Below are 12,872 nucleotides of genomic sequence, written 5' to 3'. Positions count from 1 at the left end.
CACGGAGCCACTATTAGCAGAGATCCAATGATGGTTCTTCCAGAGTGGGGCCACCAGAAGCACTCTGTGTTTATGTTCCCTGATTCACCTGATTACTTGGGTAATCAGAGCGATCGGGGGGAAAGCATACAGTAGGAGGTTGGGCCATTAGTGGGCCAATGCGTCCTCGCTCTTCGAAAAGTATGTTTGGCAGTGAGGGTTGTCTTTGGAGGCAAAGGGGTCGACCTCTGCCCTGCCAAATATCTGCCAGATTTTCTGAACCGTCTGTGGGTGGAGCATCCACTCCTCTGAGGAGATGTTGTTCCGAGAGAGCATATCTGCTCCTTGGTTCAGTATGCCGAGCACATGAGCTGCTCTCAATGAACGCAGGTTGAGATGTGCCCATACCAAGAGGCGCTCCACCATCTCAAAAAGGCGTTTCGAGGTGAGCCCGCCATTTATGTATGACACCACTGTCATGCTGTCTGAACGGACTAGCACGTGGTGTCCCTTCAGGACTGGCAGGAAGATCTGAAGAGCTCGACATACTGCCGTCATTCCGAGGCAGTTGATGTGTAGCTGGCCTTCCGCGTTCGTCCAGGAGCCGAAGGTCGGTCTGCCATCTCACAGAACCCCCCAACCTATGTTGGAGGCATCTGTTGTAACAACCTTTCTTCTGTAAACCAAACCCATTGTCACGCCCTGTTCGAACCACTGTAGGTCCTTCCAGGTTGCCAGGGCTGACACGCAGGCCTGGTCCACCCTGATGCGGATGCGTCCATGATGCCACGCATGGGGCGGAATTAGAGGTTTCAACCAGTACTGAAGGGGTCTCATTTTGAGAAGGCCCAACCAAAGAACTGGCAATGCAGAGGCCATGAGGCCCAGCATCCTTTGAGTCACTTTGAGTGGGTAGGAGGCTCCAATTCTGAAGGAAGCCACTAGCTGTTGTATAGCCAGAGCACGATCTGGCACGACTTTTGCCTTCATGAGGGCTGAGTCGAAAACTGTCCCCAGGAACGAAGCTTGTTGGCTGGGGGACAGGGAGCTCTTGGCCAAATTGATCCTGAGTCCCAGGCGCTCCAAGTGACTGTGGAGGAGGGACCTGTGGGCTATTAGCTCGGCCTTCGACTGGGCTAGAATGAGCCAGTCATCGAGGTAATTCAGGACAAGGACTCCCATCTGTCGCACTTCGTATGTCCGGGGAGCCAGAGCCAGCCCAAAAGGCAGGACCGTGTATGGATAACCCACTCCCTCGAAGGCGAATCTCAAGAATCGTCTGTGACTGGGGGGCTATCTGGATGTGAGAGTAAGCGTCTTTCAGATCCAGTGAAAAGAACCAGTCCTCTGGGCAAATTTGTGAGAGGATCTGCTTCAGTGTGGTCATTCTGATGGGCCATTTCATGAGGGCACGGTTCAGACGTCTGAGATCGAGGATGGGCCGGAGGCCGTCATACGTTTTGGGGACGAGGAAATAACGACTGTAGTAGCCTGACTCGCTCTGAGCTGGAGGAACTATCTCTATAGCTCCTTTTGCCAGAAAATTATTTACTTCAGCTCGCAGAACGTGAGTGTTGCTGCTCAGCACTGAGGTAGAGACCATACCGTTGAACCGCGGGGGTCTTTGAGCGAATTGAAGTGTATAACCTTGTTCTATAATCCCCAGAACCAAATGAGACACTCTAGGGATGGCCCGCCAGGCCTCGGCCCGTGTGGCAAGGGGTTGGATTAGTTCAGGTGGCGAGTCGCCTTGCGGGGACTCGACACACTTGGTAACTGGAAGAGGAAATTTGGTCTGTTTTTGAAAATGTTTGTTTTTTATTTTTCTCGCTATAACAGCGGCTTTGTGTAAGGGCGCTTGTTGAAAGGGCCCGTGATTCACAACAGTTCTTGTGACAAACAAACCATCCTTGGCACCCGGAACCGAACGGGGTGCTTGTAGGCACAACAGAGGGCGTTTCGGGGTTGGTTCGGCATTTGCGAGACTTTGCCTCCTCCTCTTCCTTTCCAGTGGATCAGGACGACGCCGGGGGCGCAGGGTCCAAGGTCAGCTTGGGCCGGGGTCCTTGACGCTTCGGAAACGGGTAGCGCTTGGCAGAGCAGGAGCGCTATCGAGACTCAGGCTTCTGAGCAGGCTGAGCGGGCGACGGCACAGGTTTAGCTGGCTGCTGCGCTGGAGCAGGCTTGGGGTGACTAGCAGCCGTTGCAGAGCTGGACCGCTTCAGCAGGAAGTGTTGCATGGCCTGGGACGACTTCTGAGCCCCGGTGAATCGCTCTGCAAATCCCTCGACGGCAGGTCCAAAGAGCCCCGTAGGGGAGACCGGGGAGTCGAGGAAAGGGACTTTGTCAGCCTCCTTGATTTCGGTGAGCTTTAGCCATAAGTGGCGCTCCAACACCACTAGGTTGGCCATTGACCTCCCTATGGCCTGTGCTGTGGCTTTGGTGGCCCTCAGAGCCAGGTCGGTGGCGCTGCACAGCTCTCTGAAAGCCACGGCATCAGGTCCTGACTCATCCATGGTCTGGAGGAATTTGGCCTGAAAGACCTGGAGCACAGCCATGGACTGAAACGCTGAGGCTGCTTGCCCGGCGGAGGAATAAGCTCGTCCAGTGAGGGCAGAAGTCATCCTGCAGGGCTTGGAGGGGTGAGTGACCTTTGCTTTCCATCCGATAGCGGAGGGTGGGAAAAGGTGCGCAGCCACTGCCGTTCACTGAGGAGAGAGCAGAAGAAGAGTTAGAGCGAAGGCGAGCCGAGTACGGAGCGCGCCACGACTTCGTCAGTTCGTCATGGACCTCTGGGAAAAACGGAGTGGCTCGCTGACGAGGGGCCGAACGGCGCCATTCGTCCAGACGACTACGATATAGACCATTCCTAACCCAGCTCGTCGACTGCCTTAGAGAGGATGCGGAAAAGTTCAGCATCCATCCCTAGCCTCGAGTTGCTGGGCTCGGCAGATGATGCAGGGGCGGGGTCAACAATAGAGCACGACATCTCCTCCGCATCTGATGCTATTAGAGACATGCATCTAATAGCTCGTCCTCGATAGCACCGAACGAGACCACGTCACTCACACCAGCCGAGGGACGTTGATCCGCGTGCTCGAAGAGGACGGGAGAATCCTCTCTGCTTGGCGGGGGCGAGGCATGCGGGGTCTGAGCTGGCGTGAGCTCGCTCGCCGCTGGGCGTTTAATCCCTTTACCCCGCCGTTTTTGCCCTACAGGTCCCTTGGAGGAAGAAAACGGGAGGGCGCAAGGAGCGGCTTTGCTCTCTGAAAAGAAAGCGATCCGAGCGTGCAGAGTGACGAGACTCATGTTCACGCAATGTAAACATTCCATCTCGGTCAGAGCAGCTTCTGCGTGAGGTTTACCCAAGCAGGAAACACACTCTGAGTGGCCGTCACCATCGTGCAGAGAGATTCTGCAAGACACGCAATGAAGGCACGGCATTAGCAACAGCGCCGCAAGCTCTTTTAGATAGAAATAGCTCTTTTAGGCTCGCCAGATGGCAGCAGGAAACGATCTGGCGTCTGCGTTGATCGCTGAAGCGGCTCGGTGGAGCGGGCTGGAACAGCGAAGAGGTGCAGAAGAAAAGGCAGCTTCAAATCCGCTGTGAGGCGTGTCAACGGCGAGCCATCAGCACCGCTGACGAGCCATTGGTTCGTTTTTATATCACTGCATGAACCAATGGCCGTGCAACCACACTGCGTGATTAAAAAAGTCTTCAGTCCTCGGAGAAAAAGGAGTTTTTCCCCATAGCGTCTAGCGACTCAGTATAAGTGAAGTGTCGATAGGGAACACATTTTTACTAAATTTTACTATGTATGCATGTATATATATATATATATACACATTCGCCTAAAGGATTATTAGGAACACCATACTAATACTGTGTTTGACCCCCTTTCGCCTTCAGAACTGCCTTAATTCTACATGGCATTGATTCAACAAGGTGCTGAAAGCATTCTTTAGAAATGTTGGCCCATATTGATAGGATAGCATCTTGTAGTTGATGGAGATTTGTGGGATGCACATCCAGGGCACGAAGCTCCCGTTCCACCACATCCCAAAGATGTTCTATTGGGTTGAGATCTGGTAACTGTGGGGGCCATTTTAGTACAGTGAACTCATTGTCATGTTCAAGAAACCAATTTGAAATGATTCGAGCTTTGTGACATGGTGCATTATCCTGCTGGAAGTAGCTATCAGAGGATGGGTACATGGTGGTCATAAAGGGATGGACATGGTCAGAAACAATGCTCAGGTAGGCCGTGGCATTTAAACGATGCCCAATTGGCACTAAGGGGCCTAAAGTGTGCCAAGAAAACATCCCCCACACCATTACACCACCACCACCAGCCTGCACAGTGGTAACAAGGCATGATGGATCCATGTTCTCATTCTGTTTACGTCAAATTCTGACTCTACCATCTGAATGTCTCAACAGAAATCGAGACTCATCAGACCAGGCAACATTTTTCCAGTCTTCAACCGTCCAATTTTGGTGAGCTCGTGCAAATTGTAGCCTCTTTTTCCTATTTGTAGTGGAGATGAGTGGTACCCGGTGGGGTCTTCTGCTGTTGTAGCCCATCCGTCTCAAGGTTGTGCGTGTTGTGGCTTCACAAATGCTTTGCTGCATACCTCGGTTGTAACGAGTGGTTATTTCAGTCAAAGTTGCTCTTCTATCAGCTTGAATCAGTCGGCCCATTCTCCTCTGACCTCTAGCATCAACAAGGCATTTTCACCCACAGGACTGCCGCATACTGGATGTTTTTCCCTTTTCACACCATTCTTTGTAAACCCTAGAAATGGTTTAGCGTGAAAATCCCAGTAACTGAGCAGATTGTGAAATACTTATTCTGGCACCAACAACCATGCCACACTCAAAATAGCTTAAATCACCTTTCTTTCCCATTCTGACATTCAGTTTGGAGTTCAGGAGATTGTCTTGACCAGGACCACACCCCTAAATGCATTGAAGCAACTGCCATGTGATTGGTTGATTAGATAATTGCATTAATGAGAAATTGAACAGGTGTTCTTAATAATCCTTTAGGTGAGTGTATATATATATATATATATATATATATATATATATATATATATATATATAGTGAACATATATAAATAGTGGAATCTGTGAAATCTTTATTGATTTTTATAAAGAAAATGTAAGAAAAACGTATTTATATTCCACGATGAAGACTTACTCGTTAGATTTCCATTAGTTTTACTATTAAAGTTATCCATATATCATTTTTTTTAAAATCATGTTAAAATGTGAGTCTCAAATAAGTGCTACAGAGCTTTGATTATAAAATTATATATATCATAAATATAATTTTACTAATATATCTGGAGATACAGAGTGACAACTCATATGTATTTTATGTAAGTAGTCTACTATACTGTTATAAAGATCCCACTGATTTACAAGAAGAATTCCATCTTATTTTTTGGCCATATAAATCTGCATATTTTTGCTCAGTTTGGGCTTTGAAATTAAATTGAGGTCTTTTTATTTTTCCATATTCTCAATATATTATAGCAGTCATAAAACCCTGATGTATCAAATATAATATTTAACAAAAAAACATATGCAATTTTTTTTCTTTTTTGTATATTGCCTAAATGCCAATAAACTATTTATTTTCAGAAAATATTGTTTTTTGTCTGACTATTATTTGATATGTCAGGCTTTACAGGGTTAATGATGCACCCAAATCTAACAGCTTTCGTCACTAAAAAGTAAACTTTTCTTTTCCTTAAAGCCATATTTCAACCTGCACTGAGAACAGTCTAAATGCAGCTAGTTGTTAGTATTTTAAAGACTCTCTGTAAACCATAATCATATCTACTTTCTCCTGTCATTTGCTCCACAACTCCTAAGGTTATTTCATATGGATTAGATTAGATATTTTGAAAGCGTTTTTTTTTTTTTTGTGCAAGATCATTTCCATTAACTGCAAAAGACTGAAACCAGATGGTGGCCTTTCATAAAAAAAATAGAAAACATATTTATGTGGGTATATGGAGCGAGTGATTGCGGTGGTTTTGACATGAGCTCTGCGTGGAGCAGTGATAGATGACATTGTCCTTGATCTGTGGTATCGCAACAGCCACTTTCTTCCACTGTTCTCTCTCTCTCTTTCTTGTGGGGCAAGCGCTGTGAGTAAGAACAGGCCCTGTTCTGGTGCTGGGCTGGTCTGATGCGGTCGTTCCGATTCCTCTTACGCCCTTGTACACCACTGAGGGCCTCATCTTACCAGAAATGCCCTCTGCCTAATGAGGGTCAAAGGTCAGTGAGCGTTGTGCCTTGAGGGGGCAGGATCTCCCAGGCACACTCAGTCACTGACTCTGGCCCTATATTTAAATCAAGCCTCGGGCTCCCGGCTTCCTCTCTCAAAGGCCATCTCTTAACTAGTTCCCTCCCGCTAATTAGTTTTTGTGCCATGTTATTTGTCTCTCTGAGCTTGAACAGAGGAAGAGGGCAGTGTTAAAAATTGCTGTCCTGAAAAGCCTCTTCTCTGCCTTGTCACAGACAATAGGCGCAGCTACATTGTTACAAACCAGACTGTATTTGAAGTATATATTAGCCAGGAAGAGAAAATTAATTATGAGCATTTTGTTTTCTTCAGCCACTGCAGTTGCACTGTAAATGCTCTTCCTGAAATTAGATAAGGACCTGGAATTTGCCTTTGTTCTCTTTCCTTTCCTTTTTTTACCTAAGCTGCTTTTAAGAGTAGTATCGTTCCCAGCCGCCGAGCGTAAAGCACTCATGAGTCAAACGGTTATTGGATTACATTTTCTGGCTTCATAAAATGTGGTTAAGAGGCACTTTAGGCGTATGTGCCTGACCTTCTTTCAGTGAGATGGCAATCAGACAAGAAGTGACAGGTCGATCACTGATTTCAGCTCCACTGTTAGAGGCACACCGTCTCGCCACGTCTCCTCTCCTCTTTCCTTTCCTTCTCTCCTCTCCTTCCATTTAAAAGAAGTGTGAGTCATTGTGTGTGTGTGTGTGTGTGTGTATTTTCAGAACAGGGTCTACTGTCCCACCAATCTTGGTCAAAAAAGGCTTGTGCAGCAGAATAACTGCTCTTTTTAAGAGAGTAAAAATATTATCAAACAAGAATGCAGTATTTATCATAATACAGCCATCTACCAATTATATCAGAGTAAAAAACATTGTCTATACAGCGGGGTGCATAAGTCTGAGGCCAAATTGAGATTTAAAATCTAATTTTAGCCTGATTATAAATAGCAAGTTTAAGCATCTGTTATGATGAAAAAAATGAATAAGGATATAGTTTTCTGATCCAGACTTTTTTTTTTAATTATTACTATTATGTATTATGTTTTGTGTACACAATCAATTCTTGCTTCCAATGAAGCACAGGATGCTCTTTGGATCATTATTCAATTGTGCTAGGTAACATGATTTATGGGTTTCATGCAGCTTGAGTTCTATTGTCATTAAAGAAAAAGAAACACCAAATACTAAGAAATTCTAAATTAATGTTGTTTTTTTTCTGTGAAATTACTATGCTTGTTATTTATAATTTATATTATTTTTGTGGAATTCAGTTGCAAAAATAAACAGTTCACTGTATTACTGTACAAATGCATTACGTGCATAACTTTTTTACTATGAAATAATATTTATTCTTATCTAAACGGAATGCATAGTTTTATAGTACATTAAATGTTGTATAAACATGCAAATATCTGCACTACTATTTTATTTAGTATGTTTTAATGTGCTGCAAGGGAATTGCTGATTATTTTCAACAGAAAAAGCATGCAGTACAAAAACTGTTTATTGTAAATATTGCAATGCATATAAATATGCATAAATATTTAGAAACAAACTGGCTTCTGGTATCGTGCATAGAATGAAATGGGTAGAAATTAAATGGATTCTACCTATTACATATTTCAATAAAAGACACAAAATCTGTCATGTAAAAAGCAATTTCTCTCATTCATGTAATTCTATTTATTCTTAATCAACTTAATCAAACGTACATGCACTTTTAGACATATAGGAAAATGGAGAGCTAAAACAAGACACGATCAGACTTCCACTGTGGAGTAGGTGAACTGTAAAATGAAGACAAATCCTTCAGCAGTCTTTGTCACATTTGAAAAATGCGTCTTTTGATCACTATAATCTCACTGTGGATTTGGACTCTCTATTTTGGAATACTTTAGGCATGACGGCAGGGGAAATCTGCTGGTTTCAATTTCGTCCTGGAAAACAATAAGCTTGGCTTCTATGTGTTTGCATGCGTGTATGTGTTTTCATGTGTATGTGCATATGTCTGTGGGCGTCTTGGTACAGTGTGCTGTTTTGGAAAAGTGCGGTGGGGTCTGCGGTGGACTCAGAGATCCAGTGTTTATGGAAAGGCTGCTGAATAAACAGGGCTTAGTGGGATTTTCAGTGCATCCAGCATGAGAAGACAAAAACAGCATTAACTGTCATTGTTGGGGCAAGTGATCACACTGCTGGCAGCTTGCAGTCAAAACTGCGCAAAACAGAGACTGACACAATCAAAATGAGCTTTGCTGTTGTGTTGCTTCATGCTGGGAGGTCCGGCTAATTATGACCATTACTTTGAAATACAGTTTTTTAGTTAGTATTAGATTGTGTTAGATTTGTTAGTATTATTCGCCTGGTCATTATGCCTCAGAAATCATAAAGAGGTGACCAGAAATTATTAGGGACAAAACGACAAACCCATTTCTCTTTTGAGAGATGTTAGGCAGGACGTTCTCGCTTTTTTTTTTTTTTTTTCATAGCATGAAAGTGGATGGTGACCAAGGGCCGTCAACTTCTCAAAATGACAAAAGCACCATAAAAATACCCTTACAGGGTATGATTTGTGCTCTATATTCCAAGTCTTTTGAAGTTATATGATAGCTTTGGCTGAAAAACAGACCAAAATTGAAGTCATTATTCCCTGAAAATGTGTCCCCTCCACAGCTCTCAAATTTCATTCATGTGCATATTTAAATTTGATGTGTTGTCATCAGTTATATAATTTTTACTTATGCAGTATTTAATTACATAAATGAAGTTTAAATTAAACTGTATGTATTGTCATATGTATCATTATTTTAAAAAGTGTTAAAGATATTGTGATTTATTTTTTATGTTTTTTTGCTTTTATAAAATAAAAATAAATATATATATATATATATATATATACTTTTCAAATTACAGTATATATATATATATATATATATATATATATATATATATATATATATACTGTAATTTGAAAAGTTATATCAGAATATCTTTCGTTCTGTTCGATAACAATGTACAATAAAAATATATACAATTTTTATGGAAAAATAATGGTCCTAGTGACAATTTCCAAAGTAGTGTTACACCTATGACAAATTTTATATATATTTTAAGTCAGTGTTATATTTTTATTTATTTATATTCATATATTCATATATATCCATTAATATAGTTTCTCTCTCTCTTTCACTTTAATTAATGGAAGTTTGGTCCATTGTTATTCTGGACTGACATTCATAAAATAATTGTAATGGCATGAATGTTAGTAAATGACAGAATTTTCATTTTTGGGTGAACTATCTCTTTAATAGGTGATGGCATAAACTCTAAGAATGTTTCCTTTCCTCTGCTGTAGGATCCATTTGTACTTGCACAAAGCATGGTTTAATTAAAAAGAACTAACTACAGGAAGTATTGGCTGTTATTAATCATTCCAGTGGGCTATTGATATCTGTAGTGTAGTGATGATGTACGACGAGCCGTGTGTATTTATCACTTTGCCCACTCACACTGTGTCTGCCCTGGGAGGCTGGGGTTAGGGAGGCCCCCTACCACCTCCAACTCCAGGACTTAATGTAGCGCAAAGCCAGAGGAGGGCACATGCACAGTTCGCGTTATAAGACAAAAGATGTCCAGCTACACCCCTGCAAAAGACAGAACGCTCACCCAACCAGGCCATCTGAAGTCTTAATTAACAAGAAAAATTGTGAGGATGCAACAGAAAAACTTTCTGCATAGTGTGTTACATGGCCTGCACTAGGGAGGGAAAGGAGAACAGCCTGGGCGTGATGAAATGAAGAAAACAAAAGGACTTTTGTTTATTGATTTAAACACATCTAGGCAGGCACATGCTTCAAGTTTGCTACAGTCTTGAAAGCCTTTTGTCCAGGCCTTTTGTCCAGATTAGTCACAGAATGACAACTTGAAAGGGTGATGAACCACGGTTTTGTAGTGTATGGTTGGCTTAAAATGCTGACGGTACCTTTTTGATCCAGGTTAGCAGACAGCTGTGGTGAGCCACAAGGTTCTTACAGTCGCAGAAGGTTCTCAGAGGATCTTCACCCACCAGGCCAACATCTCTGCAAATGAAGCACTCAGACTCCTCTGCCAAAAGAAGAAGCGAGAGAGTTTTAACACAGAGTATGAGAGCAGAGAGTTGCTCTATGAGCTTTAGATATATGTTTCCATTTTGATTAAAAATGTCTCTCTCTCTCTCTCGCTCTCTCTCTAATTTCAAACACTTTACATCCAAATAAGTTAATCATAAATTAGATTTTTTTTTATAATATACATTTACATTAGACAAGGAACTAATATTAAATGGTAGCCAAATTAAAGCAGTAAAATATTTACTTATTTTAATTTAATAATTTTATTTATTATTCATCTTATTGTAGTTCTTCTTACATTCATTCATTCATTCATTCATTCATTCATTCAGTTCCTACCTGTGTAAAATCTGTGAAATACATAAATACTTTAAACTTAAGCTTAATACTGAAATTATACAGATATTTACCTGACTAAAAACTACTTATAAGTTAGAAATGACTGACCAGAAGTATTCCACAAAAAGTCTCATTCTGACATTTATAATAACGTGGATACTTTAACATTTACTTGAATAAATATTACAATGTTTTCTACTTTAAGATATTGAGAATATTGTAGATAATAAACAATTCTAAGGTAAATGTACGTTATTGTTAGAGTTTTAAGGTCTACCTGCTTCAATCAAGTACTGGATGTGTGCTGCTGTATTTGCTTTCACCACAAAATCTATTCCAGTGTAAGACATGTCCTCTAATGGAGGACATTATATTAAAGGGACACTCCACCCAAAAAAGAAAATGATTTCATCATTTACTCACCCTCATGTTGTTCCAAAACTATAACTTTCTTCTGAGGATCATAAAAGAAAAAATATTGGGAAATTGTCTTTGTCAATACAATGGAAGTTAGTGGGTTACAATGTTGTTTAGTTTCCAATATTCATCAGAATATATTCTTTTATGTTTCTCAGAAGAAAGAACCACATAATGGTGAGGAAATTATGATATAATTCTCACTTTTGGGTGGAGTCACTTTTTCAGATCACATGATATTTGCTTTTACATGATACTTCATCCATGCCACTAGGTCTCAGTAAACGTACAAAATGACAATCATATTGACCAGCACAACATTAAAAAAACAAAATCCTGAGTGCACCTTGACACTTGATTGGAACATATAGAGAGTAACCTCCTTGAAAAGTGTATGTGAACCTCTAGTGCTTAACGGTGTGCTGCGAAACAATTTAGATATTGAGTGTATGCCCATTACTGAATTTGTGTGGGCGTAATAACAAATTTCCATAACATTAGACATGCTCTGGATAATTATTTGATGATGACAAGAGCGAAATCAAGGTGTTTGTCTTTAATGCCTCACCTAATGCTAGCTGCTTATTTACTTGTCACTTTGACACTTTGTCACACCTAACAGTGATTGACAGAATTAGTTTTTTCCAAGTCATTAATGCGCTCATTCTCTCAAAGTGCTGCCGCAGGTACAATCTGAACAGAAAATTACTCACAACTTCCATAAACAGGGAACAAAGTGGAGGCAAAACAAGCAATCACGTAAAGCAATACTTAACCTGTAATGAAGACTTAATCAACCATTAACACCTAAGTGCTTGCAGGGAAAATAATTATCTCAGCTTAATTTGTTGTGCAAAGTATTTATTAATAAATTAATCATGAACCATAGGAAGGATAAGTCTCAGTACTTCTAAAGAAATATCTATTCCAGACTTCCCATGAGCCATTATATGAAGGCTCGCCCCAGATATCACCATGCTTAATTTTACTAAATATATATGTATCTCATAATGTTGTTCTCCATTTTTCTTCTTTGCTTTGTCTGCAGGGTATCTGTGGGTGAAGAGGAAAGTTCCTCTAGTATCTGCAGTGGAGGAGTGCGTGTCTGGATGTCTGCTTTTTGTCACACTAGCAGACACTTCTTCATCCATCCCCAGACTGCTGGGCTGCCCAGTATTCACCGCCATATACATCAAAGTTCTGCAAGATGCTGGAGGTTAACGTCCAAGAAAAATGTGAGTGTATCGAGTGTACTTAATGCAAGGGTAGTACAGAAAGCAAAGGTTTCGTTATGAAAACGACTATGAAGCCATTATTTAATTTGTTTAAATGCAGTATTCCCCAGCCATCTGTCAAATAGGATTTAAATGGGGAAACGAAACATCCCATGGCATTAAGAGTCATTCATGAAGGGGAAAGTCATTCTGTCTGTAGTATCAGCATATCAGTGATAGTCTTATCTTTACAGGGCTTGTACAGGACAGGAGAACATGTGGTTCTAATCATCCACCATTACAAGCAGAATCTATGAGAAGGAGGGAAGTCAGATTACTAAAGCTTTAATCTTGGGCGAAGACACCAACAATTAAAGTGGATGTTTGTAAAGTTGAGAAGTCAAATCTATCTGTGAGTCCATAGTGGACAATCTCAATATATACTGTGAGTCAATGTACACTTACAAGTCCCTTGAAACAAGTTTTTGATATGTTGTGATAATGTAG

General features: G+C 41.5%; 1 protein-coding gene across 1 annotated transcript in view; it reads right to left on the bottom strand.

The window, feature by feature from the left end:
* LOC306879407 (uncharacterized protein) overlaps positions 1–12,872 on the bottom strand; it is a 143,145-nt gene that overhangs the window by 103,386 nt on the left and 26,887 nt on the right. The window contains exon 2 of the mRNA XM_079432337.1: positions 10,269–10,390. Within this exon, the coding sequence (XP_079288463.1) occupies positions 10,269–10,390 (122 nt within the window). The remainder of the gene's footprint in view (positions 1–10,268; positions 10,391–12,872) is intronic.

Source organism: Barbus barbus, assembly GCF_936440315.1.
Source record: "Barbus barbus genome assembly, chromosome: 13".
Taxonomy (NCBI): Eukaryota; Metazoa; Chordata; class Actinopteri; order Cypriniformes; family Cyprinidae; genus Barbus; species Barbus barbus.
This window is presented reverse-complemented; position numbering and strand designations above follow the sequence as displayed.